Source organism: Scyliorhinus canicula, chromosome 4 (assembly GCF_902713615.1).
Source record: "Scyliorhinus canicula chromosome 4, sScyCan1.1, whole genome shotgun sequence".
Taxonomy (NCBI): Eukaryota; Metazoa; Chordata; class Chondrichthyes; order Carcharhiniformes; family Scyliorhinidae; genus Scyliorhinus; species Scyliorhinus canicula.
In genome coordinates this window covers 7,162,223-7,188,060 of record NC_052149.1, presented here as the reverse complement: position 1 = coordinate 7,188,060, position 25,838 = coordinate 7,162,223, and the positions used below count along the sequence as shown (strand labels likewise).

General features: G+C 47.1%; 1 protein-coding gene across 2 annotated transcripts; it reads left to right on the top strand.

Moving 5' to 3' along the window:
• The first annotated feature begins 11,293 nt into the window (after positions 1-11,293).
• On the top strand, positions 11,294-25,838 carry LOC119964331 (di-N-acetylchitobiase-like). Of its 2 annotated transcripts, none has more exons than XM_038793651.1 (7): positions 11,294-11,563; positions 12,572-12,710; positions 15,962-16,170; positions 21,133-21,193; positions 21,277-21,374; positions 22,549-22,710; positions 25,550-25,838. In XM_038793651.1, the coding sequence occupies exons 1-7, from the start codon at positions 11,414-11,416 to the stop codon at positions 25,760-25,762; spliced, it is 1,032 nt and encodes a 343-aa protein (XP_038649579.1). In that variant the 5' UTR covers positions 11,294-11,413; the 3' UTR covers positions 25,763-25,838. The 2 variants fall into 2 exon arrangements, with proteins under 2 accessions (XP_038649579.1, XP_038649578.1); XM_038793650.1 differs by having other exon boundaries at positions 11,298-11,563; positions 21,022-21,193.

The window sequence follows — 25,838 nt, the reverse complement described above, 5'->3', positions numbered from 1 at the left end:
CAAGAAATGAAATTGCAGAGCCGTTGGCAATGAACTTTTCGTCCTCGCTGTCAACAGGGGTGGTACCAGAGGATTGGAGAGTGGTGAATGTCGTGCCCCTGTTCAAAAAAGGGAATAGTGTTAACCCTGGGAATTGCAGGCCAGTTAGTCTTACTTCGGTGGTAGGCAAAGTAATAGAAAGGGTACTGAGGGATAGGATTTCTGAGCATCTGGAAAGACACTGCTCGATTAGGGATAGTCAGCACGGATTTGTGAGGGGTAGGTCTTGCCTTACAAGTCTTATTGACTTCTTTGAGGAGGTGACCAAGCATGTGGATGAAGGTAAAGCAGTGGATGTAGTGTACATGGATTTTAGTAAGGCATTTGATAAGGTTCCCCATGGTAGGCTTATGCAGAACGTAAGGAGGCATGGGATAGTGGGAAATTTGGCCAGTTGGATAATGAACTGGCTAACCGATAGAAGACAGAGAGTGGTGGTGGATGGCAAATATTCAGCCTGGAGCCCAGTTACCAGTGGCGTACCGCAGGGATCAGTTCTGGGTCCTCTGCTGTTTGTGATTTTCATTAACAACATGGATGAGGGAGTTGAAGGGTGGGTCAGTAAATTTGGAGATGATACGAAGATTGGTGGAGTTGTGTATAATGAGCAGGGCTGTTGTCGGCTTCAAAGAGACATAGATAGGATGCAGAGCTGGGCTGAGAAGTGGCAGATGGAGTTTAACCCTGACAAGTGTGAGGTTGTCCATTTTGGAAGGACAAATATGAATGCGGAATACAGGGTTAATGGTAGGGTTCTTGGCAATGTGGAGGAGCAGAGAGATCTTGGGGTCTATGTTCATAGATCTTTGAAAGTTGCCACTCAAGTGGATAGAGCTGTGAAGAAGGCCTATGCTGTGCTAGCGTTCATTAGCAGAGGGATTGAATTTGAGAGCCGTGAGGTGATGATGCAGCTGTACAAAACCTTGGTCAGGCCACATTTGGAGTACTGTGTACAGTTCTGGTCACCTCATTTTAGGAAGGATGTGGAAGCTTTGAAAAAGGTGCAAAGGAGATTTACCAGGATGTTGCCTGGAATGGAGAGTAGGTCTTATGAGGAAAGGTTGAGGGTGCTAGGCCTTTTCTCATTGGAACGGAGAAGGATGAGGGGCGACTGGATAGAGGTTTAAAAGATGATCAGGGGAATAGATAGAGTAGACAGTCAGAGATCTTTTCCCCAGGTGGAACAAACCATTACAAGGGGACATAAATTTAAGGTAAATAGTCGAAGATATAGGGGGGATGTCAGAGGTAGGTTCTTTACCCAGAGAGTAGTGGGGGCATGGAATACACTGCCTGTGGAAGTAGTTGAGTTGGAAACGTTAGAGACCTTCAAGCGGCTATTGGATAGGTACATGGATTAGGGTAGAATAATGGAGTGTAGATTAATTTCTTCTTATGGGCAGCACGGTAGCATTGTGGATAGCACAATTGCTTCACAGCTCCAGGGTCCCAAGTTCGATTTTGACTTGGGTCACTGTCTGTGTGGAGTCTGCACATCCTCCCCGTGTGTGCGTGGGTTTCCTCCGGGTACTCCGGTTTCCTCCCACAGTCCAAAGATGTGCAGGTTGGGTGGATTGGCCATGCTAAATTGCCCTTAGTGTCCAAAATTCTATGATTAACCTAGGACAAAAGGTCGGCACAACATCGTGGGCCGAAGGGCCTGTTCTGTGCTGTATTTCTCTATTTCTCTATATCACTAGCTGCACACTCACCGAGTAGAACCCCTTTCGATTTGTGAAGACTGGCTTGTCATGGGCCGGTGCTCGTACGGTGACATGCATCCGGTCAATCACCCCCTGGACCTGGGGCATCTCAGCGATGATCGCGAATCCCACTGCTCAGATATCCTGGTGGGCTCGGTCCACATTGAAATGGATGTATTGATCAGCCTAGGCATATAGGGCGTCAATGACGGTGTGGATGTACCTGTGCACTGAGCTCTGTGAGATTACAGACAGGTTCCCACTTGGCGCCTCGAAGGACCCCTGGCGGGCAGTAGGGTAGCGCAGTGGTTAGCACAGTTTCTTCACAGCGCCAGGGTCCCAGGTTCGATTCCCGGCTTAGGTCACTGTCTCTGCGGAGTCTACACGTTCTTCCCGTGCCTGAGTGGGTTTCCTCCGGGTGCTCCGGTTTCCTCTCACAGTCCAAAGATGTGCAGGTTAGGTGGATTGGCCATGATCAATTGCCCTCAGTGTCCAAAAGGTTGGGGTGGGGTTCCTGGGTTACGAGGATAGGGTGGAGGTGTGGGCTTGGGTAGGGTGCTCTTTAAATTTTGTTACATTTTCTGACCCGTCGCGGGGGTCGGAGAATCCCGCCCATTATTTCCAGATTTACAGATGATACAAAGCTGGGTGTGAGGGTGAGCTGTGAGGAGGATACAGAGATGCTTCTGCAGGATTTGGACAGGCTGTGTCAGTGGGCACATGCACGGCAGATGCAGTACAATGTGAATAAATGTGAAATTATCGTATTCGGTAGCAAAAATAGGAAGGCAGGTTATTATTTGAATTGGTGTAAAGTGAGAGAAGTGGATACTCAGCGAGGCCTTGGTGTCCTCGTGCATCAGTCGCTGACAGTAAGCACGCAGGTACAGCAGGCAGTAAAGAAGGTAAATGGTATGTTGGCCTTCATAAGTTCATTTGATATAGGACCAGAATTAGACAATTTGGCCCATCAAGTTGGCTCTGCCATTCTATCATGGACGATATATTCCTCCTCTGCTATCTACAATGTTACAGACCAAGAGCTGGATTGCGAAATCAGCCAGAGCGTCTCCCTAGAACTTACGACTAAGGAGCGGGAGTCAGCAATTTTAGCCTCCCGAGCCTAACATCCTGAATGTGATCATTGGTGATCCCATCCTGGCCTCAACACCATCTGCCGGTTCTCCATTACCCTTTAACCCATTACCAATTAAAAATCTATCTAACACCTCCTTAAATTTACTCACTGTCCCAGCATCTACCCCACTTAGGGGTAGCGAATTCTACGGATTCGCAACCCTTGGGAGAATAGGTTCTCCTCAAACCTGTTTTAAATTTGCTAGCTCTATTTCTAATATTATGACCTCCTATTTTAGAATGGCCCACAAGAGGAAGCATCCGCTCCATGTATACTTTATCCGTACCTTTTCGCATCTTGTAAGCCTCGATTTAATCTCCCCTCATTCTTCTAAACTTGAGGGTATAGGCCTAAGCTGTTCAATCTTTCCTCATACGACAAACACCTCATTTCTGGAATCAATCGAGTGAACCTCCTCTGAACTGCCATCAATGCCACAACATTTTCCCCGAACAGGCACCGGAATGTGGCAACTAGGGGCTTTTCACAGTAACTTCATTGAAACCTACTCGTGACAATAAGAGATTTTCATTTCATTTCATTTCATTTTTCAATTTTCATTTCCTCAAATAAGGAGATCAAAACTGCGTACAATACTCCAAGTGCGGTCTTGTATGGTTGCAACAAAAATTCCTTGCCTTTATATTCAATTCCATCATTATAAAAGCCAACATTCCATTTGCTTTTCTTTATTATCTGCTGCACCTGCATGCTCATTTCCTGTGACTCATGCCCGCGGATACCCAGGTCCCTCTGCATCGGAACACCCCGAAGTCTCGCCCCATTGAGCTAATAAGTTGCCTTTTCATTTTTTCGACCAAAATGCATGACCTCACACATATTCATGTTAAACTCCATTTGCCTTATTCTGGCCCACTCTCCTAACCTCTCTACATCCATTTGTAAGGTTCTTATTTACGTTATTGCAACTTACTGCCACACCTATATTTGGTAGACGAACCTTCTATCCCTGTATTCAAGTTAGTAATATAGATTGCAAATAGCTGGGGCCCAAGGACCATACCCAATAGCACACACTAGTTACATAAGAACATAAGAACTAGGAGCAGGAGTAGGCCATCTGGCCCCTCGAGCCTGCTCCGCCATTCAAGTAGATCATGGCTGATCTTTTGTGGACTCAGCTCCACTTTCCGGCCCGAACACCATAACCGTTAATCCCTTTATTCTTCAAAAAACTATCTATCTTTACCTTAAAAACATGTAATGAAGGAGCCTCAACTGCTTCACTGGGCAAGGAATTCCATAGATTCACAACCCTTTGGGTGAAGAAGTTCCTTCTAAACTCAGTCCTAAATCTACTTCCCCTTATTTTGAGGCTATGTCCCCTAGTTCTGCTGTCACCCGCCAGTGGAAACAACCTGGCCGCATCTATCCTATCTATTCCCTTCATAATTTTAAATGTTTCTATAAGATCCCCCCTCATCCTTCTAAATTCCAACGAGTACAGTCCCAGTCTACTCAACCTCTCCTCATAATCCAACCCCTTCAGCTCTGGGATTAACCTAGTGAATCTCCTCTGCACACCCTCCAGCGCCAGTACGTCATTTCTCAAGTAAGGAGACCAAAACTGAACACAATACTCCAGGTGTGGCCGCACTGACACCTTATATAATTGCAACATAACCTCCCTAGTCTTAAACTCCATCCCTCTAGCAATGAAGGACAAAATTCCATTTGCCTTCTTAATCACCTGTTGCACTTGTAAACCAACCTTCTGTGACTCATGCACTAGCACACCCAAGTCTCTCTGAACAGCGGCATGCTTTAATATTTTATCGTTTAAATAATAATCCCGTTTGCTGTTATTCCTACCAAAATGGATAACCTCACATTTGTCAACATTGTATTCCATCTGCCAGACCCACGCCCATTCACATAACCTATCCAAATCCCTCTGCAGACTTCCAGTATCCTCTGCACTTTTTGCTTTACCACTCATCTTAGTGTCATCTGCAAACTTGGACACATTGCCCTTGGCCCCAACTCCAAATCATCTATGTAAATTATGAACAATTGTGGGCCCAACACGGATCCCTGAGGGACACCACTAGCTACTGATTGCCAACCAGAGAAACACCCATTTATCCCAACTCTTTTCATTCTATTAATTAACCAATCCTCTATCCATGCTACTACTTTACCCTTAATGCCATGCATCTTTATCTTATGCAGCAACCTTTTGTGTGGCACCTTGTCAAAGGCTTTCTGGAAATCCAGATATACCACATCCATCGGCTCCCCGTTATCTACTGCACTGGTAATGTCCTCAAAAAATTCCACTAAATTAGTTAGGCATGACCTGGCCTTTACGAACCCATGCTGGGTCTGCCCAATGGGACAATTTCTATCCAGATACCTCGCAATTTCTTCCTTGATGATAGATTCCAGCATCTTCCCTACTACCGAAGTTAAGCTCACTGGCCTATAATTTCCTGCTTTCTGCCTACCTCCTTTTTTAAACAGTGGTGTCACGTTTGCTAATTTCCAATCCAACGGGACCACCCCAGAGTCTAGTGAATTTCGGTAAATTATCACTAGTGCATCTGCAATTTCCCTAGCCATCTCTTTTAGCACTCTGGGATGCATTCCATTAGGGCCAGGAGACTTGTCTACCTTTAGCCCCATTAGCTTGCCCATCACTCCCTCCTTAGTGATAACAATCCTCTCAAGGTCCTCACCTGTCATAGCCTCATTTCTATCAGTCGCTGGCATGTTATTTGTGTCTTCCACTGTGAAGACCGACCCAAAAAACCTGTTCAGTTCCTCAGCCATTTCCTCATTTCCCATTATTAAAACTCCCTTCTCATCCTCTAAAGGACCAATATTTACCTTAGCCACTCTTTTCTGTCTTATATATTTGTAAAAACTTTTACTGTCTGTTTTTATATTCTGAGCAAGTTTACTCTCATACTCTATCTTACTCTTCTTTATAGCTTTTTTAGTAGCTTTCTGTTGCCCCCTAAAGATTTCCCAGTCCTCTAATCTCCCAGCAATCTTTGCCACTTTATATGCTTTTTCCTTCAATTTGATACTCTCCCTTATTTCCTTAGATATCCACGGTCAATTTTCCCTCTTTCTTCCGTCCTTCCTTTTTGTTGGTATAAACCTTTGCTGAGCACTGTGAACAATCGCTTGGATTTTTCTCAACTGTTTCCTCAACTGTTCCACCATAAAGCCTTAGCTCCCAGTCTACCTTAGCTAGTTCTTATCTCATCCCCTTGTAATCTCCTTTGTTTAAACACAAAACACTAGTATTTGATTTTACTTTCTCACCCTCCATCTGTATTTTAAATTCCACCATATTGTGATTGCTCCTTCCGAGAGGATCCCTAACTATGAGATCATGAATCAATCCTGTCTCATTACACAGGACAAGATCTTGCATCTTGCCATCCAGAAAAAGACCCCTTTTATCCTGACTCTCAGTCTCCTGCCTGCCAGCCAGCCTTCTATCCAAGCTAATAAATCACTCCTAATCCCATGTGATCTCACCTTATGAATTAACCTTCTGTGTGGCACCTTATCAAACGCCTTCTGGAAGTCCAGATATACAATATCTATAGGATTCCTATCATCCACTTTACTTGTTACATTTTTTTACATTTTCTTTATAAATTTAGAGTACCCAATTCATCTTTTTTTTCCAGTTAAGGGGCAATTTAGCCTGGCCAATCCACCTACCCTGCACATCCTTGGGTTGTGGGGGGCGAAACCCACGCAAACACGGGGATAATGTGCAAACTCCACACGAACAGTGACCCAGAGCCAGGATCGAATCTGGGACCTCGGCGCCGTGAGGCATCAGGGCTAACGCACAGCGCCACCCTGCTGCCCTTACTTGTTACATCTTTGAAGAACTAAAGCAAATTAGTCAACCTGATTTGCCCTTCATAAAACCATGCTGACTATGATGGATAGAGCTTTGGCTTTCCCAATGTCCTGATATTATGTCCTTGATAATTGATTCCGACAATTTTCCAACAACAGATGTTAAACTAACTGGTCTGTAATTTCCCACATTCTGCCTCCCTCCCTTTCTCAATAAGGGTGTTACGTTAGCATTTTTCCAATTGACTGGAGCCTTTCCCCTTTGCAGGGTATTTTGGAATATTGTAGCCGATGGATCCACTATCCCCGTTGCCACTTCCTTTAACACCCTCGGATGTAGGCCATCAGGACCAGGGGACTTGTCTGCCTTAAATCCCAAGAGTTTGTTGAGTACCATCTCCCTATTGATGCTGATTGTTTCATAATTTACCTTAGCTCTTTTTAACATCCCTTTGTTTATGTTTGAAAGTTTCCCAATCTTCCAGCCTTCCCTTTGCAGTATGATATAATTTAGTTTTTTGTCTTTATAACGTCCTTGGCCTCCTTGTTTAACCATAGATGTTTTTCACCTCTCTTCCCAGCTTTCTTCCTCACAGTGAGAGGATTTGAGTATAGGAATAGAGATGTTTTAATGCAATTGTAGCGGGCATTTTCGAGGCCACACCTGGAATATTGTGTGCAGTTTTGGTGTTCTTGGGAGAAATTCTCCGACCCCACGCAGGGTTGGAGAATCGGCCGGCTGCGGCGTTAATCCCGCTCCCGCCGGGTTTTTTATTCTGCGAGCGGCAAAAACCGGCGTTGTGCAAATCCCGCCGTCAGCCTCTGAAAACAGCTGGCGCCGGCGGGATGTCATTGATTTTTTTACTTTCAACAAATCTCCGGCCCGGATGGGCTGAAGTCCCGCCGACGTGGCCACAGGTCACGTCGGCGAAAAACAGAGTAGCTTTAAAACGGCCATTAATGATGGTTGACGGCGTTCAGTGACCTAGGGCGAGTGCGGGGGGGGGGGGGGGGGGGGGGGGGGGGGGGGGGTTGCGTCGTTGGGGGGGGGCGGAGTTCGGGGTTGGGGGGGGGGGTTGCGGCGTTGGGGGGAGTTGCGGCGTTTGGGGGGGTTGCGGCGTTTGGGGGGGACGCCGCAACCCCCCCTCCCTCCCTCCTCTCCCCTCCCCTCCCTCCCTCCTCTCCCCACCCCTCCATCCCTCCTCTCCCCTCCCCTCCCCTCCCTCCCTCCTCTCCCCTCCCCTCCCTCCCTCCTCTCCCCTCCCCTCCCTCCTCTCCCCCTCCTCTCCTCTCAACTCAACGCCGCAACACCCCCCTCCCTCCCTCTGTCTCTCCCTCCCTCTCCCCCTCTCTTCCTCCCTCTCCCCCTCTCTCCCTCCGGGCCTCTCTCTTCTCCCCCCCCCCCCAAACGCCGGGCCTCTCTCTTCTCCCCCCCCCCCCAAACGCCGGGCCTCTCTCTTCTCCCCCCCCACCCCCCGACCTCCCTCCCCCCCAACACCGGGTCTCTCTCGCTCCTCCTCCCCCCTCCCCCCCCCAACGCCGGGTCTCTCTCTCCTCCCCCCCCCCCAACGCCGGGTCTCTCTCTCCTCCCTCCCCCCCAACACCGGGTCTCTCTCTCTCCTCCTCCCCCCTCCCCCCCCCCCAACGCCGTGTCTCTCTCTCCTCCCCCTCCCCCAACACCGGGTCTCTCTCTCCTCCCCCCCCCCCAACGCCGGGGCTCTCTCTCCCCCCCCCCCCCCCCAACACCGGGTCTCTCTCTCTCCTCCTCCCCCCTCCCCCCCCCAACGCCGGGCCTCTCTCTTCTCCTCCCCCCCCCCCCCCCAAACGCCGGGTCTCTCTCTCCTCCCCCCCCAAACGCCGGGTCTCTCTCTCCTCCCCCCCCAAACGCCGGGTCTCTCTCTTCTCCCCCCCCCCAACACCGGGTCTCTCTCTCCTCCCCCCCCCCCAACGCCGGGTCTCTCTCTCCTCCCCCCCCCCCCCCCCCCCAACGCCGGGTCTCTCTTTCTCCTCCTCCCCCCCCCCCCCCCAAATGCCGGGTCTTTCTCTCCCCACCACACAAACGCCGGGACTCGCCACTTCCGCAGCGGGTGAAACTGACGCATATCGCGTCAGTCCGCTGCTGGCCCTTTCGGGAACGGAGATTACCGGCTTAAAAGAAGGCCCTGACGCCGGAGTCATCCGCACCGCTTTTTCCCGCCGGAAATGGGCGTCACGTCAGCCCGCGGAGAATTTTGCCCCTTATCTGAGGATGTTCTTGCTATGGAAGCAGTGCAGCAAGGTTTTGCAGGCTGATTCATAGAATTTTTAGTCATAGAATTTACAGTGCAGAAGGAGGCCATTCGGCCCATCGAGTCTGCACCGGCTCTTGGAAAGAGCACCCTACCCAAGTTCAACGCCTCCACCCTATCCCCATAACCCAGTATCCCCACCCAACACTAAGGGCAATTTTGGACACTAAGGGCAATTTATCATGGCCAATCCACCTAAAATGCACAATTTTAGACTGTGGGAGGAAACCAGAGCACCCGGAGGAAACCCACGCACACACGGGGAGGATGAGCAGACTCCGCACAGACAGTGACCCAGGCCGGAATCGAACCTGGGACCCTGGATCTGTGAAGCATTTGTGCTATCCACAATGCTACCGTGCTGCCCGCGATTCCTGGGATAGCAGGACTTCAAATGAGGAGAGACTAATTTGGTTAGGATTAAATTCATTTGGAAGAGTGAGAGGGGGTTCATAGAAACTTGTACAATTCTAACAGGATTAGACAGGGCAGAGTCAGAAAGAATGTTCCCAATGGTGGGGTGGGGGGTCCAGAACTAGGGGTCATAGTTTGAGGACTGAGGTGAAAGGAAATCTCTTCACCCAGAGATTGGTGAATCTGTGGAATTCGCTACCAATAATAACCTTTATTGTCACAAGTAGGTTTATATTAACTGCAATGAAGTTACTGTGAAAATCCCCGAACGGCCTCCTCCGACTACTATTTTTTTATATTTCTATGTTTATAAAGAAGTTGGAGGTTGAGAACTGAATGTTTCCCAAAAGGAGAATGAAGGAATGAGAACCTTTCCGGCTTTGATGGCAGTCATGTGGTGAAGGAGGAGTGAAGATGAAGGACTGGTAACCGAGGCACGGAGTAATGTTGGTAAAGTTTTGAGGTGAAATTTCGACCAACGATGGGAGGAAGAGAGGACCGACAGTTAGGGATATATAACGAATTGCAAAGCCACACAGGGTGGGGAGACTCAGCGATGAACTTAGTGAATAGAATCAGGAAGGAAAGTATGGTTTAGGATGTATTTTATACAAGACATGGAGGAAAGAGCGAAAAGCATTTGGGGATAAACATTTGGAGGGAGCATTCATCTAATAATAATAATCTTTATTAGTGTCACAAGTAGGCTTACATTAACACAGCAATGAAGTTAATGAAGTTACTGTGAAAATCCCCGAGTAGTCGCCACACACCAGCACCTGTTCGGATACACTGAGGGAGAATTCAGAATGTCCAATTCACCAAACAAGAAAGTAATAAGCATGGTAGAACAGTGGATAGCACTGTGGCTTCACAGCGCCAGGGTCTCAGGTTCAATTCCCCGCTGGGATACTCCTTGTGTCTGTGTGGGTTTCTTCCGATGCTCCGGTTTCCTCCCACAGTCCAAAGATGTGCAGGAGAGGTGGACTGGCCATGTTAAATTGCCCTTAGTGTCCAAAAATGTTTAGATGGGGTTATTGGGTCATGGAGATAGGGTGGAAGTGAGGGCTTAAGTGTGTCGGTGCAGATCCGATGGGCCGAATGGCCTCCTTCTGCACTGTATGTTCTATGTTCTTTCAGGTCTTGTGGGAGGAAATCGGAGCCGCCAAAGGAAACCCATGAAGACATGGCGAGAACGTCCTGACTCCGCACAGACAGTGACCCAAACCAGGAATCGAACCCGGGATCCTGGTGCTGTGAAGCAACAGTGCTAACCATGCCACCTTTTGAAAGGACATGATGGAAGAGGGCAGTAAGCTTCATGGATGAATGTTGTCCAAGTTAGAGACAAGGAGAGGTTTAGAGATAAGGCAGGAAAGTAGAGTAAGTTTGAGGTACATTTTTACCAATGAAGGTGTGGAGAGGGTGGTGATTGTAAAAACGTTGGAATTTGAAGGATCCCACACCAGGGAACACGGGGATATGGGAGTTTCTCCGACCAGGGTGGGGAATCAGGGACTGGGGGAGCAGTTTGACTAAGGCAGGAAGGAAAGGCGACAGAGAGGATCCCTGGTGAATATTGGTCCAGGGATGGAAGGAGTGGGACAGAGAGCAGGAAAGCTGAAGTTCTGGGATGAATATTGGAAAGAAGTGGGAGGAAGGGGCAGGGAAGAGAGAAGCGAGGATGAATATTAACAAAGATTAGGAACAACGAGAGAGACGTTCGATAATGAAAGTTGGGAAAGAGAGGAAAGACTGCAGAGGTTAACGGATAATGTTACCCAAGAGGAGTGACGGGGAGAAGCGAACTTCCCTACAAAGTTACATTTAACAGCATGAAGCTTGCGTCAACATGTCCCTGTTATCACACAAAGCAAGATAGAGATAGAGAGACCCAGGAGGTGGCATCATCATTCACATGAGGCTCAGTATAAAGAAAGGATCTCGCTGTGACTGATAGATCTTCATCTCCGGCGGAGAGGATGCGCTGGAGTTTGGCATTGGCGCAGTTTGTGGCGGTGCTTGTGATGTGGATCGGCGGGGCCTCCGGGGTTTCCCCCATTAATTTTTGCCAGTGTTCAAAACGGAGTCTGTGTGAGCCTTTACCCGAAAAACTTCAGTCCCCAATGGAGGTGGGTGTGTCAGACCATTTAATTCCCTCGGGATAAGAGTTCATTGATTTGAAGTTGTTATTTTGAAGTGTATTGAGCAGCAACACTTGGAATGGAGCATTGGGCTGTGAACTGGTATCTTTCCCCATGTGGGTCAGCTCCTCCCACCCACACTGTTGTGGAAGTTCGGACAGATTGCCCTCTTTAGGATGTTCGCCCCCCCCCCCCCCCGGAACTGGCCTGGGTTCGGTTCGGGGAGAGCGTTAACCGATCACCCTCCAGCCTGGGCTCCCGGGGAGATGCAGGCTGGAGAGGGGTCCTGAGCACAACTCCAGGATCAGGACCAGGCTGAGGGTGTGGGTCAGGGTGGGGGGGACAGGTGAAGCTAGTGCACAGACACAAGAAGCAGCTCAGACTGTCGTTCAAATACAAAGAGAATCGTGTGATACATAATATATGTTAAAGTGTTAATCTTGGTGTAGTTACAGCCTGTGTAAAATAGGACATCTGTAATATTGAACAATGCACAGATATTTGAACAAGTTCAGCACCGGTAAAATGTTTATTTTAACATGTTTCTCTGATGTGTAGAATCGTAAATGATGGGTGATCTCACTCTGACAGACTGACACCAGGTTAAAGTTTACAGTTTTCACAGAATGTTCATTCCCCACAACACCAGTTAAAAATCCTGGAATCACATGGAATAAAATTGTGATCTGACCTCAGTCATTGTAAACTGGGATCCTGCTCATGGTTAAACTGAATACAACTTAGCGAATCTTTCAACAAGCATTGATATCAAATCACTCTGTAACTGTTGTGTATTTGATGAGGTCAGTATTTCCCTCACAGTAATGTTGTTCAGTGAGCAGTGTGTCAGCAACAGAATCTGCAGACTGGATGTGTTCATTAACCCTTCCTGATGCCCTACCCTGGGGACAATTGTAGTCATAGGAAATACAGATATCATGATGTGTTTAATTATGTCCCTCCTCACTGTAGCTGACTGCTTTATGTTTTTCCCAGGTCCTTGTCTTTGATTTTGGAGGAACAGATTATCAACATTATGATTGGTCTAAGATCACAGCAGTTGTAATCGGTGAAACATTTAACCAACATCTCTTGTGTGTTGCTCATGCACATAATGTTCGAGTTATCATGAAAGGTAACACATTTTAGTAAAGCTCAAAGAGGTGCGGTTCTGTTTCCTGATGCAAACTGTATTATTGAAGAGCCAGAGAAAGGAACATGAAGTTTACAGGTTCAGGCTTAAGTGGAGACTCACCCCTGGCATGGACAGGCTGGGCCAAATGGCCTATTTTTGTGCTGTATCATTTATGTCATTCTAGGTTACTGGTATTCTTGATGTCGGAATGTTAAAATTCCCCTTTGGCCCTTAACCTGCTATTATTCAATATTCAGCATTCCGGGAGGGATTCTCCGACACCCCGCCGGGTCAGAGAATCGCCGGGGGGGGCAGTGTGAATCCCGCCCTCGCCAGCTGCCGAATTCTCCAGCGCCGGCGGGGGGGGGGGGGGGGGGGGGGGGGGGGGGGGGGCGGTGGGGGGAGAATCGTGCCAAACCGGTTGGGGGGCGTTGGCAGCTCCCCCCCCCCCAGCTATCTTCCGGCCTGCGATGGGCCGAGTGGCCGCCTGTTTTCGGCCGGTCCCCCGGCGTAAATTACAACAGGCTTACCGGCTGGACCTGGCTCTGTGGGCGGCCACCGGGGTCCTCAGGGGGGCGTGGAGGGATGTGGCCCGGGGGGGTTGGGTGGGGGGGGGGGAGGGGGTGCCCCCATGGTGGCCTGGTTTGCGATCGGGGCCCACCGCTCCGCGGGTGGTCCTGTATCGTCGGGGCACTCTATTCCTCCGCGTCGGCCGCTGTAACAGTCCGGGCAGAGATTAACCCACCCTTTGCACATGCGCTGGGAAGATGCCAGCACTTGCTGGCTCTCCCGCGCGTGCGCCGACTCACGCCAGCCGACGGAGGCCCTTCGACGCTGGTTGGCGTGGCGCCAAGTCCCTTCCCCGCTGGCTGGCACGGCGCCAAACACTCCGGCGCAGGCCTAGCCCCTGAAGGTGCGGAGGATTCAACAACTTCGGGGTGGCCCGACGCCAGAGTGCTTCACGCCACTCCTCGGCGCCGGAGTGGCCCGTCCCGCCGGTTCGCGGAGAATCCCGCCCTCCATCTTTGTGAAGTAAAAACATCCATCTACATCCACCTCTTATCCTAATTTTCCTTCTTGTTGGTGAAGTTTTGCACACATTGATGACAATCTTTTCCATTCATCAATCTTAATGCTGCCCCTGTGAAAAGGAATTTTATTGTGTTGAAGGTACTATATAAATGCAAGCCAGTGCATTTATTGATGTTCCTCGCATTTATCATAGAATTTACAGTGCAGAAGGAGGCCATTCGGCCCATCGTGTCTGCACCAGCTCTTGGAAAGAGCACCCTACCCAATGTCAACACGTCCACCCTATTCCCATAACCCAGTAACCCCACCCAACACTAAGGGCAATTTTGGACACTAAGGGCAATTTATTATGGCCAATCCACCTAACCTGCACATCTTTGGACTGTGGGAGGAAACCGGAGCACCCGGAGGAAACCCCCGCAGACACGGGGAGAACGTGCAGACTCCACACAGACAGTGACCCAAGCCGGAATCGAACCTGGGACACTGGAGCTGTGAAGCATTTGTGCTAGCCACAATGCGGTCTGTCTCTGTGAACTCAGTGCAGAGTAATAAGGACTGTTGGCGGCATCTCTGTTTTGCAGCTTCTAATTTATATTGTTTAATTGTCAGATGACATTACATCATAGTTAATTAATTATTTTTTTTTAGAAATCTGATGAAACTATCAAGTTAAACTGCAGCCTAACCTACAAAAGCTTCCTCATAGGACAACCTACCCAAACCAGGTATTAGTTCAATAAATAAAAGCAAAATATTCCAGCTGCTGGTAATCTGAAATAGAAACAGGAAACTCTGGATTAGCTCAGCCGGTCTGCGAGTACTTGTGGATAGTAACAAAGTTAATGGGGCAAATTCTCAGTTGGCGAGATTCTCCGTTCCGCAGGTAGGGTTTCCTGGCCGCTGGGGTGGCCACAATGGGAAATTCCTGTGACTAGCAGGAAGAATCTCACTGCCGCCGGGGCCCCGCCATCAAAGAACATGCAGCTGGGGAGGGGGCCAATTCACCACAATTTTTCAGATATTAATGATCCTTCAACAAAAAGTAAACCTTCTCTGAACTGATCCGATGCATTAACATCCTTCCTTAAACAAGGAGATTAATACTGTACACAATACTCTAGGTAGGGTCTCTCCAATAATTGAATAAAAAAAGCACAACCTCCCCACTTTTATATTCACTTTCCTTTGTGACAAATGGGAAAATTCCTAATTAGTTGCTGTACTTGCATGCTATTAGTCTTTTGCGATTAAATACTAGGACCCCGAGATGTCTCAGCAACTCAGAGCTTTGTAATCTCTCACCATGTAGATATTATGCTATTTTTCTGCTGCCAAATGGACAATTTCCCACTTTCTTCCATTGTGCTTCATTTGCCAAGTCTTTGCCCACTCACTTAATCTAACTCGATCACTTTGTAGCCTCTTTGTGTCTTCTTCACATCTAACTATCACACCTATCTTTGTGCCATCAGCAAATTTCGCTCCGAGATCTTCAAGGTCTCCATCCAAGTCATTTACCTAAATACGAACGACTGAGGCTACAGCACTGATCCCTGTGGCACATCACTCATAACAACTTTGCCAACCAGAAAAAGATACATTTATGCCTACCCTCTGTTTCCTTTCAGCTGGGCAGTCTTCAATCCATGCCAATATCTTACCCCACCCCACACGATGAGCTTTTATATCTGCCAGCAAACGTTGACAGGCACCTCATCAAATGCCTTCTGGAAATCAAAGTACATAGCCACTGGATGCCCTTTATCCACAGAATTCTTCAAAGAATTCCAATAAATTGGTTAGACATGACTTCGCTTTCACAAAACATTATTGAATCTGTCTGATCACCCTGAATTTTACCAAGAGCTCTTCAATACATCTTGAATAGTGGCTTCTAACATTTTTCCTATGTCAGTCGTTAAGTTAACTGTCCATAGATTCCTGCTTTCTGCCTCCCTTCATCGGGACCTTGGTGGGTCGGGATTAGAGATCATATCTGCCTCAGAAACAAGAGTGTTTACACTTCAGAAATAATTAATATGCCACAAAGGGCTTAATGATATGCTGAGGATGTGGAGTGATCAATGTAAATACAAGATCAACCCACATCTCACTGTTCTACTGGATGTTGGCAGTTCTGTTCCCTCAAACACACTGAGACACCATGTGTAACTGATGCACAAGAGGTGAGCTGTTGTTTCTTCACCGTTTACCAGGAAAAATACCATCTAATGCATTGAGAAATCATAATACGATAAACACATGGATCAGACAGCAACTGGATAGTGCCAGAACATTGTTTTTCGACGGCATTTATTTGGAAGAGTGGCAAAAGATTAAACCTGGAACTCTGGAATATGGGGCATTGACTCAGCTGATTAATGAAACCGCACGAGTGTTCCACCGTGCAATACCTGGATCGCAGGTAAAAAAAACATTTTATATAAAATAATGCAAACAAGCAATGTGGTGCTCACTGTAATTAATTTTTAAAGTGTCTGGATATATTTCTGGATCAATAAATTGAAATGCTGATTTCTAACCACTGTTAATGCATCATCTGGGGGAGGTGTTGGCATTGTGGTCATATCACCAGACGAGTAATCCAGAGGACCAGGTTAATGTTCTGGAACATTTTGAATCCCGCCAAGGTGGCACATGAATGAAGCTCTTGTGATGTTTAAATTCTGTTTTTGTTGCAACACGACTGTGCTTCGAGTCTGTAACTGGACCTAATCAAAGTTTTACTGTACAAACATTTTCTATTATTTTTTGTAAATAAAATAAGAGAGGTTGAGTAGACTGGAACTGTACTCGTTAGAATTTAGAAGGATGAGGGGGGATCATATAGAAACATTTAAAATTATGAAGGGAATAGATAGGATAGATGCGGGCAGGTTGTTTCCACTGGCGGGTGAAAGCAGAACTAGGGGACATAGCCTCAAAATAAGGGGAAGTAGTTTTAGGACTGAGTTTAGGAGGAACGTCTTCGCCCAAAGGGTTGTGAATCTATGAAATTCCTTGCCCAGTGAAGCAGTTGAGGCTCCTTCATTAAATGTTTTTAAGGTAAAGATAGATAGTTTTTTGAAGTATAAAGGGATTAAGGGTTATGGTGTTCGGGCCGGAATATGGAGCTGAGTCTACAAAAGATCAGCCATGATCTCATTGAATGGCGGAGCAGGCTCGAGGGGCCAGATGGCCTACTCCTGATCCTGGTTCTTATGTTCTTATGTTCTAAGACCACGATTGCAATTTTATTCCATTACTCAATCCACAATTTAAACAAAAGCTGGTCTTGGAAACAGTGACAACGCCTTGATTCACTGGTCCATCTGTTTCACTGATGCCTTTTAGTGAAGGAAATCAGGCATCCTTATCTGGTTGTTCCTACAGCTGTCATAGAATTTACAGTGCAGAAGGAGGAAGAGGCCATTTGAACCATCGAGTCCACACCGGCTCTTTGAAAGAACGCCCTACCCAAGCCCACACCTCCACCCTATCCCCATATCCCAGTAACCTCATCCAACTCCAAGGGAAATTTTGGAAACTAAGGGCAATTTAGCATGGCCAATTCACCTAACTTCCCATCTTTGAACTGTGAGAGGAAATCGGAGCATCCGGAAGAAACCCACGCACACACGGGGAGAACGTGCAGACTCCGCACAGTCGCCCAAGCCGGGAATCGAACCAGGGACCCTTGAGCTGTGAAACAATTGTGCTAACCACTGTGCTACCCCCCCCCCCCACCCCCATGTGTTGCCCACAGTGGTTAACTCAGAACTGCCTCTGAAATAGTTTGCAAGCTACACAATTTTATCATAACTGCTACAATTTAATTTAATAATCTTTATTGTCACAAGTAGGCTTACATTAACAGTGCAATGAAGTTACTGTGAAAAGCCCCGAGTCGCCACATTCCGGCACCTGTTCAGGTACACTGAGGGACAATTCAGAATTTCCAAATGACTAACAGCACATCTTTCGGGACTTGTGGGAGGAAACTGGAGCACCCGGAGGAAACCCACGCAGACACGGGGAGAACGTGTAGACTCCGCGCAGACAGTGACCCAAACCGGGAATTGAACCTGGGACACTGGTGCGGGGTAGCAACAGTGCTACCCACTGTGCTGCCATGCTGCACCAAAGTCTAGACAAAGGAATGGAACCAGGCTGGCTTCAACCTAGGCACCGGAAACGACATTGGCAAGTCCAGCTCTGTTGACCCTCCAATGTCCTACTTACTGAGATATGGGGGCTTGTGCCACAATTGAGAGATTTGTCTCACAGATGAGTCACACAATACCCATGGTCATGCTCACACAGTCATACCTTACGGACAATATCCTAGACCCCACCATCAGCATCCCTGGGTTTGTCTTATTGCAGCAGCAAGACATTCCCACCAGAGGTGGTGGCACGGTAGTATACAGACAGGTTGCGGTTTCCCTGAACGTTTTCAACATTGACACTGGAGCCCATGGACTCTGATGGGCAAAGTCAAACATGGGCAAGGAAACCTTCTGCCTATTAAGAGTACATACATGCCTCGCAAACCCACCCGCAACCACTCATTAATGAACCTGTGCTCCTCCATATTGAATACCACTTGGAGCAAGCACTGAGGATGGTAAAGTTACAGAATGCACTCTGGGTGGAGGACTTCAATGTCCATCTCCAAGAGTTGCTTAGTAGCATCACCATTGTCCTAACTGGCCACGTCCAAAAGGACATAGCTCCAAGCCTGGGCCTGTGGCATGCGTGAGGGATCCAACAAGAGGAAAAAATATATTTAATCTCATCCTCTCCGAATCACCTGTTGCAGAGACTTCCAACTAAACCGTCTTGGTCGGAATGACCATCATACAATGGAGACAAAGTCTCGGCTTCACACTGACAGCACCCTCTACTGAGCGGACCTATCGCTCTGCAAAATGGGATAGATTTCAAAGAGATCTTGTGACTCATGTCGTGGAATAAATGAGGCTCAGTGGGCCACAAGCAGAAGCATAATTATATCTTTTCGAACGGATTGGCGCGTTGCTGGTAATGCCAGCTTGTATTGATATGAAATATATCAAAAGTGTGGTGCCAAAAATGGAGTCAAAAGGAATCAGTGGAAAAGACTCCAATGAAAATTCCTACAGTGCAGAAGTAGGCCATTCAGCCCATTGAGTCTGCACCGGCCATTTGAAAGAGCACCCCACATAAGCACACGCCTCTACGCTATCCCTGTAACCCAGTAACCCTACCGACTCTTTAGGACACTCAGGGGCAATTTAGCATCACCAATCCACCTTACCTGCACACCAGGAGGCAACCTATGCAGATACGGGAAAAAAATGCAAACTTCACACAGATTCACCCGAGGTTGAATCGAGTCCTGGTCCCTGGTGCTTTGAGGCAGCAGTGCTGACCACTGTGCCACCGTGCCGCCCCCAAATGGCTGGAGTGATGCCGAACACAATGGTTGCGGTGACTGGAAATCGGTTATTTCAGCTCCAGTACATCACTGCAGGAGTTCCTCAGGGTTCTGATCTAAGCCCAACCATCTTCAGCTGCTTCGTCAATAACCATCCCTCAATTAGAAGGTCAGATTTGGGAAGGTTTGCTGAAGCTTGCACAGTCACCATTTGAGACTCCTCAGATGCTGAAGCTGCCTGTGTGCTTATACAGCAAGATCTGGACAATATTCAGGCTTGGGCTGGACAAGTAGCAGTAATATTCACACACACAACTTTCCGGCAACGCGTATCTCCAACAAGAATAATCCAAACATCTCCCCTTGATATTTAATTACATTACTATTGTTGAATCCCCCTCTATCATCACTCTTTGCGCTACCATTGACCTGGAACTGAACTCGTCCAGCCATCTAAATAGCTACACCAGCTACAAGATACAAGTCAGGAATTTGATGGAATACTCTGTATTTGGCTGGATGAGGACAACTCCAACAACGCTCAGGCAGTTTGACGTCATCCAGGACAAGGCAGCCCGTTTGATTAGCACTCCATCTGCCACCTTCAGCATGTACATCAGCCACTATCAGTCCACAATGGCAGCAATACCTAGCGTCTACAAGATACACTGTATGAACTTACCAATGCTCCATCGACATCGACAATAATTTCAATACCCAAGACCTCTACCACTCAGGACAAGGGCAGCAAATGCATTAGAAAATCCCCACCTGCAGGTTCACCTCCAAGAGTCTCACCATCTTGACTTGAACACATAACGTTGTTCCTTCATTGGGTCAAAATTCTGGAACCCCCTCCCTAACAGCACCATGGGTGTACCTACACCACATGTAATGCAGCAGTTCCAGAAGGCAGCTCACCACAATTAGGGATGTGCAGTGAAAATGGTCCTGTAGCTGCATAGTCTGTGAACAAATATACAATCTATATATCTCAGTTAAAACGCTCCTTGGATCATTGCTGAGATGAGATAGTTTACATTGAGTTGCCTTCAGCTAGATATTCAGCAGACCTGGTGTTGCAACCCTGATAATCCAAAATCATACAATTTGATTGAGGCATATTGGTCGCTGTAGTATCTGACAAGACCATTGATCACCAAAGTAGAGCAACAAATAAATGGTTTATTCGGGTAAATAACTATATTCAGGGAGTGAAGTAAAGGCTACCGTTCCCCATGACTTCAGAGTCCAGGAAAACCCGTGCTCAGGCCCCGGATTCACGCTCTCCGACTCAATTGACCAAATTAGTCACATGAACCTTCAAGAGCTTGACCCCTTAAAGGAGCAAACTACCACTATCATTCTACTCACCTGGCCAGGTTGTCCTCCTGTCCTGCCTGGACCTGGTCAGCCACTCCACCACTTTTGTAACTCCAGATCTTGGTCCTTTTGAACGGAATGTAGTTCCGAGTGGAACTTTTGGCACTGCAGATCTGCTGGCATTTGATGGAGCAGCTGATCTCAGAGGTGGAGTTTGGCTCACATGGAGTTTTTATTTTAGAGCAATTAATGCCCCTCTAAGGGTTAAATAGCTGTGGTGCGATGTTCTGGAGTCGGGGAAGCTCACTCCCAGGAACCAGGGTGGACGGGATTTGGCACAGTTTTACGTCCAGCCCACTTTATTCCCCAAAATGATTGTGTACCGTTCTATTGAAGCACAAACACTGTAGGACTGCTAACCTGTTAACTTCACAGCTCTAATAAACCATGCACTGATACTGTACTATGAATATCAGTTACAGTCAAGATGTGGTTTGAGATTAAATTAACATTTTATTATATTCTGGCCATCAGGTTTCAATAAAGGTGCCCTGGTCTCCTCATTGCGGTGATGGCCCATGTTATGACTATGTACCAATTGCAAGATCCTGTGACTTCTTATTTGTGATGTCCATTTATATGCAGAGTGAAATGGGCGATGAGTGTTTTGCAAAAGCAAATGCTCCCTATGACTATACTTATTCAGGTATGTCCAACTAAACATTTTGGTTAAGAGTGTCCGGCCTTTATAAATATTAGTCTAAAATGGTCATATTTTTGTCCATTTAGGTCTTTCTGCTTATATTAATCTGGGTATTGATTCCAGAAAGCTGGTAATGGGAGTTACATGGTATGGTAGCGACTACCGTTGCAAGCATTTCTATGAGGTAAGGACAAATAAATAATTTGCATTGCACACAGAATGGGAGTGAATTAGATCATCTGACATCCATTCTCCGGGCATGTTAATTGGGAGAAGGTAGCTCAATGTTAATATCACTGAGCCAGTGACCCAGAGGCTAATGTTCTAGGGGCCGGGAGCCAAGTCCCACCCAGGTAGCTGGTAGAATCTAAATTCAATATCATTTGGAAGCAAAAGCTTAATTGCTCTCTGAAGTGGCCCAGCACGTCACACAGTTCAAGGAATGAATTAGGGATAGGCAACAAATGCTGGCCTTGTCAGTGATGCTCACACCACATAGAATTTACAGTGCGGAAGAAGGTCATTTGGCCCATCCAGTCAGCACCGGCCCTCGTAAAGAGTATCCTACTTACGCCCACACCTCCACCCTATCCCCGTAACCCAATAACCCCACCTAACCTTTTATAGACACTGAGGGCAATTTTATCATGGCCAATCCACCTAATCTGCACATCTTTAGACTGTGGGAGGAAATCTACGCAGACACGGGGATAAAGTGTAAACGCCACACAGTCACCCGAGGCCGGAATTGATAATAATCGCTTATTGTCACAAATTAGCTTCAATGAAGTTACTGTGAAAAGCCCCTAGTCGCCACATTCCGGCGCCTGTTGGTGGGGGGGGGGGGGGGGGGGGTGTTGGGACAGGAATTGAACCCGCGCTGCTGGTCTTGTTGTGTATTACAAGCCAGCTGTCTTAGCCTACTGTGCTAAACCAGCCCCTGTACGGAACCCGGGTCCCTGGAGCTGTGAGGCAGCAGTGCTAAATGCTGTGCCACCAGTCCATTGATTTTTACATTATTTCACTGAGACGTTCCCTCATTCCAGATTCCAGATTGTAAACCACATGTTTCTTAAATCTTTTCCCAAGGAACAACCTGGAGCAGGCCACTCGGTCCATTGTGTCTGTTCTACCAATCAGTTAGATAGTTAGCTGATCTGAATGATCTAAACCCGGCCTTGATTCAATAACTCGTTATACTTTTACCTGACAAAATTCGGACAATCTCAGATGTGACATTTTCAATTGACCCTTTTGTGTCACGGCCAGTGCATGTGGAGATCAGTCAGGCGGCTAATACAACTTTGATTTTCACAGAATTCACGAGCATTATTTTCTTATCTTTCTTCTCTTTACAGCCTGGTAGATGCCAATTAGAAGAGGTTTCAAACAAAGAAGGTGTTTGCGCCTTTCACAAATGGACGACAAAACCATACAAAGACATCATGCTGGAGTTACCCAAATCATTTACCGGCAGATACTGGGACGATAATTACAAATCGCCATATTATGTCTACAAGGTAGGACGATCAGTCAAAGCACAATGCAGACCTGTGCATTCTAACATTGTTCAAATGGAAACATTGCAATGATTCATCATCCCACATATTCCATGTCTCGTGTCGTGTGAGGTACACTGGTACAACACTGGCTGCAACTGGATGCAGCTTAGATCAAAAAGATACTCCAGACCTTGAAGTTAGTTCCATCAGGTTTATTGAACTAATAGCACAGTTAGCACAGTTCTCTGTGAGTTCGACTCTCTGCTAATTTAAGTGTGGCTACTCTGTGTGACTGAACCAGGCTAGGTCTTAGCCACATGGTGGAGGTGTGAGATTGTAACAACGCCCTTGACTGACTCTTGAGATGTTCATCAGTGGAAAGAGGCGGAGTGTCAATGCCTCGTGTCTTTTATAGTCAGATCCCACCTCTGAGTGTCCTGCCTGGTCATTGGTCATGTCCTGTTCTCTGTGTCCATTAGCTGCTTGTCTGTGCCTGCCTGTATATCATTATATGTGTGTCTGCATATCATGACATCTCGGATTCAGCAAAGCTCAAGTTTTAAGTTTGTACAGTGGAAAATGTCTGCAATGGGAGAATCGACAAGAAAATGGGAGTCGATAAGAAAAGGACTCAAACCAATTCAGTTTTTAAAGACATGAGGCGGGAACTAGCGGTCTGTGGACGCAAATCTTGCCATGTTCACAAAATCACACGAGAGGCCAAAAATGGAATTTGTGTCGGCGAGATTTTGGATCAAGACCTTCTCAGGCTCTCCCCGATGACATGATCAGATTCACCCCCAGGAAGGGGCATTGTAATGTATTTGGCGTGGTTCACGTCACATCTTAAAACTTCACTGAATCATCCCATCCCCCAGATGTGACGCCACATTGGTACGAATTGTTACGTTTAAAAAAAAAGGGAGCCCAAGAGGCCAGGAGCCGCTGAACAGCTCCGGGGGGAGTGGGGGGGGGGGGGGGGGGAAGGTCTAGGGGGCTGTTGGACAGTGGTGAGGGTCGGTGGACACCGCAATGGGGTTGTGGATAGTGTGGGTGGCCCTAAGGTCTGCTGTCTGTGCTGTTTTGATGTTCTTAGAGGACTGAGTCAGTCCGCTGACTGTGGCTTGGGGGCATGGGGCGGCTGCAGGCCACATGGGGTGGGGAGTGATGCGAGTCAAGGAGGCAGGCCTAATGAGCTGGGTGGATGAGACCCAGAAAGAAAATACAAAACGGTGCCCACCCTGGGTAGAGGTGCAGGTGGGGGGAGGGGGGTCCAGGGGTTCTCCAAAACTCTGTGGAGACATGACACACGCACGTGAAGTCTGAATGATGCAGCCTGAGTAAGAATGGCGAATATTAACTTTGTCTATCCTTTAAGTAGAAAGGGACTGTGCCCTCAAACATTCAAGCTCATCAAACTGATTGGCCAATACACGTTAACCCTTAATAATGTCAGTTGCCCACACATTCAAACTCAGGGAATGGGGTGAAAACTCAGGGTTCAATGCTCAATGCTTGGGTTTGTGGCATCGGGAGGCTTTGGCCTTGCTTATGTGCTGGACCCCAATGCCTGCCAGTGAGGTTCCATTAGCCTCTAAGACGGACATTATCATCTAATTGATCCTGCCCATTAGGGATGTGCAAGTGAGGGGCAGCACGGTGGCGCAGTGGGTTAGCCCTGTTGCCTCACGGCGCCGAGGTCCCAGGTTCGATCCTGGCTCTGGGTCACTGTCTGTGTGGAGTTTGCACATTCTCCCCGTGTTTTGTGTGGGTTTCGCCCCCACAACCCAAAAGATGTGCAGGCTAGGTCGATTGGCAACGCTAAATTGCCCCTTAAATGGAAAAATATGCGCAATATGTTCGCCAACTATCACTTCAACCCTTCTTCGTTCCCCAAGACTTGGTTTAGAATTGCATCTCCTCTTGTTGAGTTTGTCACTAATTCGTTGAAAACATTTTCCTGGACACACTGCATGAAATTTTCTCTCTCAGCGCCCCTTATATTTCTTGAATCCCAATTTATATTGGGATAGTTAAAGTCTCCTACTATTGTTCCCTTTTGTTCTCACAGGCATAAATGTGCCTCCATATTTGCTCTTCTATCTCCCTTTCACTCTTTGGTAGTCTGTAGTATATTCCCAGTTGTGAGACTGTGACTGCCTCTATTTTGTTTCTATTTATAAACCCATAATGCTTTGTTGTTGACCTGTATATGATTCATTCTCACAACTGGAATTGATTCTTTAACAATTAGTGCTGCTCTCCATCCTTTTTTGTATCCCACTCCATCGTGCCTGAAAACTTTGCATCCAGGGACATTGAGCTGCCACATTTGCTTCTCCTTTAGCCAGATTTCCGCTCTAGCAATGACATCCTGTTGCCATGTGTCTACCTGTGCCCTTAACTCATCTACCTTGTTTGTAACGCTCCTTGCATTGAAGTATAAACAGTTCAACCCCACCATCTTCCCTTGCTGAAGACTTTTGAACTCATCTCACTGCTAAATGGTTTTTCCTATGTCCTGAGACTGTAATCCCTGGTAATCCCTGGTTCTGAGCTGGCCTTCCATCGGGAACATCCTCCCTGTCTCTACCCTATCTAGTTCTGTGCTGATTTTGAAAGGAAAGCCATGGAAAACTTTAACTTTAAAAAGGAAATCTCTGCACTAGTTATTGAAGTAGTTACGTCACTGGGTCAATACTCAAGACAAATTATGAACACAAATTCCATCCAATTGTATACTTTAATACAAGTAGGAATGAATTGTGGTTTAAATAATGCCTTTTGCGATGTCCAAAATGTTACATTGATCCAAAATTGTCACCTCTCGATGTAACGCCTTTGACTTTTTTGGCAGCTTACTGATAAATACCACGAGGTCTGGTACGATGACCCAGAGAGCCTTTCACTGAAGGCAACGATCGTGAAGAAGTTGAAACTCCGTGGTCTAGGTGTGTGGTTTGGAAATTTCTTAAACTACAGCGTTAATCCAACAGCAGCAATGCAAACTGAAGACATGTGGAATGCTCTGTGCCCATTCAGAAGAAAATGGAATGTTTGGAATGTTTAATCTACATATAATGCAATTTGTTGTGCTGGAAAATGTATCAGAAAATGAGGTAAAATCCACAGTAATAATTAAACTA

Bases quoted from the DNA above. Each gene is read 5' to 3' on its own strand.
- LOC119964331 (XM_038793650.1), top strand. From the start codon at position 11,414: ATGCGCTGGAGTTTGGCATTGGCGCAGTTTGTGGCGGTGCTTGTGATG. The intron at 16,171-21,021 runs GTAAAAAAAACA...TCTGGCCATCAG, and splicing joins GTGCAATACCTGGATCGCAG to GTTTCAATAAAGGTGCCCTG. The intron at 22,711-25,549 runs GTAGGACGATCA...CTTTTTTGGCAG, and splicing joins CGCCATATTATGTCTACAAG to CTTACTGATAAATACCACGA.